The sequence below is a fragment of the Orycteropus afer genome, unplaced genomic scaffold, assembly GCF_000298275.1.
Source record: "Orycteropus afer afer isolate SDZICR_OR568_19922 unplaced genomic scaffold, OryAfe1.0 scaffold00574, whole genome shotgun sequence".
NCBI lineage: Eukaryota > Metazoa > Chordata > Mammalia > Tubulidentata > Orycteropodidae > Orycteropus > Orycteropus afer.
The window spans coordinates 1,063,260-1,064,963 of NW_006922161.1; the positions used below are offsets into that span (position 1 = coordinate 1,063,260).

At 70.9% G+C, this 1,704-nt stretch overlaps 1 protein-coding gene across 1 annotated transcript in view; it reads left to right on the forward strand.

The window, feature by feature from the left end:
* Positions 1–37: 37 nt before the first annotated feature.
* NRBP2 (nuclear receptor binding protein 2) overlaps positions 38–1,704 on the forward strand; it is a 5,638-nt gene continuing 3,971 nt past the window's right edge. The window contains exons 1-6 of the mRNA XM_007956079.1: positions 38–166; positions 570–692; positions 774–875; positions 980–1,069; positions 1,281–1,321; positions 1,412–1,506. Of these exons, the coding sequence (XP_007954270.1) occupies positions 38–166; positions 570–692; positions 774–875; positions 980–1,069; positions 1,281–1,321; positions 1,412–1,506 (580 nt within the window). The remainder of the gene's footprint in view (positions 167–569; positions 693–773; positions 876–979; positions 1,070–1,280; positions 1,322–1,411; positions 1,507–1,704) is intronic.

Consider the following 1,704-nt stretch of genomic DNA (forward strand, 5'->3'; position numbering starts at 1 on the left):
CGGACGCGCGCAGGGCGGTGGCCTGGCCCGCCGAGCCATGGCGGCCCCGGAGCCGGCGCCGAGGCGGGGCCGCGAACGGGACCGCGATCGGGAGGACGAGAGCGAGGACGAAGCCGACATCCTGGAGGAGAGCCCGTGCGGGCGCTGGCAGAAGCGGCGGGAGCAGGTGGGCGCCCCGCTCCGAGGGGTGGGCGGTGGGCTTGGGGCCGCGCAGGGGGAGCTGGGCGGCCTAAAGCTCTCGGGCAGCCCGGTCTGGGCCGGCCCCCGGTCCCCTTTGGCTTGGCCCCCACGTCCGCGTGAAGAACGCGATGCCCTGAGGACCAGCCTCTTGGGGCCACCTCCTGATGCCTGTGCGACCTGCCGCTGAGATGAGCGCATGTCGCCCTAGAAACCACCCCTCGACTCCCTGCGACTGACTCCGAACCCCATCAGCCCATACCCTGGACAGTGCCGGGGGCCCTGGGGACCAGGCCCCCTCCAGGTCCCTCACCCTTCAGAATCGTCTGGCCCTGAACCTCACTCACTATGGACAGGCGCCAAGCCACCAACCTAGTTCCCCCCGTCTCCAGGTGAACCAGGGCAACATGCCGGGACTGCAAAGCACATTCCTGGCCATGGACACCGAGGAAGGGGTGGAGGTGGTGTGGAACGAGCTCCAGTTCAGTGACAGGAAGGCCTTTGCCGCCCATGAGGTGAGGCCACCACCAGGCCCAGCCCCTGGCCCCAGCCCCCCACCGGCGGCCGGCCTCCTGACAGCGCGCCCCCCATCCCAGGAGAAGATCCAGACCATGTTTGAGCAGCTGGTGCTGGTGGACCACCCCAACATCGTCAAGCTACACAAGTACTGGCTGGATGCGTCCGAGGCCCGCGCGCGGGTGAGCCCGGGGAGCCGAGGCCCAGGGGCGGGTCAGGCCGAGCCAGCAGGCCGCGTGGGCACCCACGAAGTTGGCTGAGTCCGAGACCCGGCGTCCCCTTGCAGGTCATCTTCATCACAGAGTACGTGTCGTCCGGCAGCCTCAAGCAATTCCTCAAAAAGACCAAGAAGAACCACAAGGCCATGAACGCCAGGGTAGGGAGAGCGCGCTGGGGCTCGGGCAGACTGGGCTGGGCGCTGTGCCCTGGGGACAGGGGCAGGGAGGGAGCGCTAGGAGGCCTCCAGAACCAGGACCGGGCGGGGGCAGCCTCCGACACAGGGCCTGGGGGGCGCGGGCGGCCACCACCAGGCCCAGCCCCTAGCCCGCGCCCCCCACACCCCGACGGAGTCGTCTGCCCGCTGCCAGGCCTGGAAGCGCTGGTGCACGCAGATCCTGTCGGCACTGAGGTGAGCGGCCGCGCCTGCCCGCCCGCACCCTCCGCGGCCGCGCCCAGCCCTCGGCGCCCCTACAGGTTCCGTCTGCTCCCCTCCCCCCAGCTTTCTGCACGCCTGCAGCCCCCCCATCATCCACGGCAACCTGACCAGTGACACCATCTTCATCCAGCACAACGGCCTGATCAAGATCGGCTCGGGTGCTGGCGGGGCGGGGCCTGCCGGGGCGGGGGCTTATGGTGGGGCGGGACCTCTGGATGGGCGGAGCCTCTCGGGGCGGGGCTTCTGGGTGGGGCGGGGCCTGTCAGGCTGGGGCCGGTCTAGCCCTGCTGGGGGCGGGGCCGGGGCCTGCTGGGGCAGGGCTTTTGGGTGAGGCGGGCCTGCTGGGGCGGAGTTTC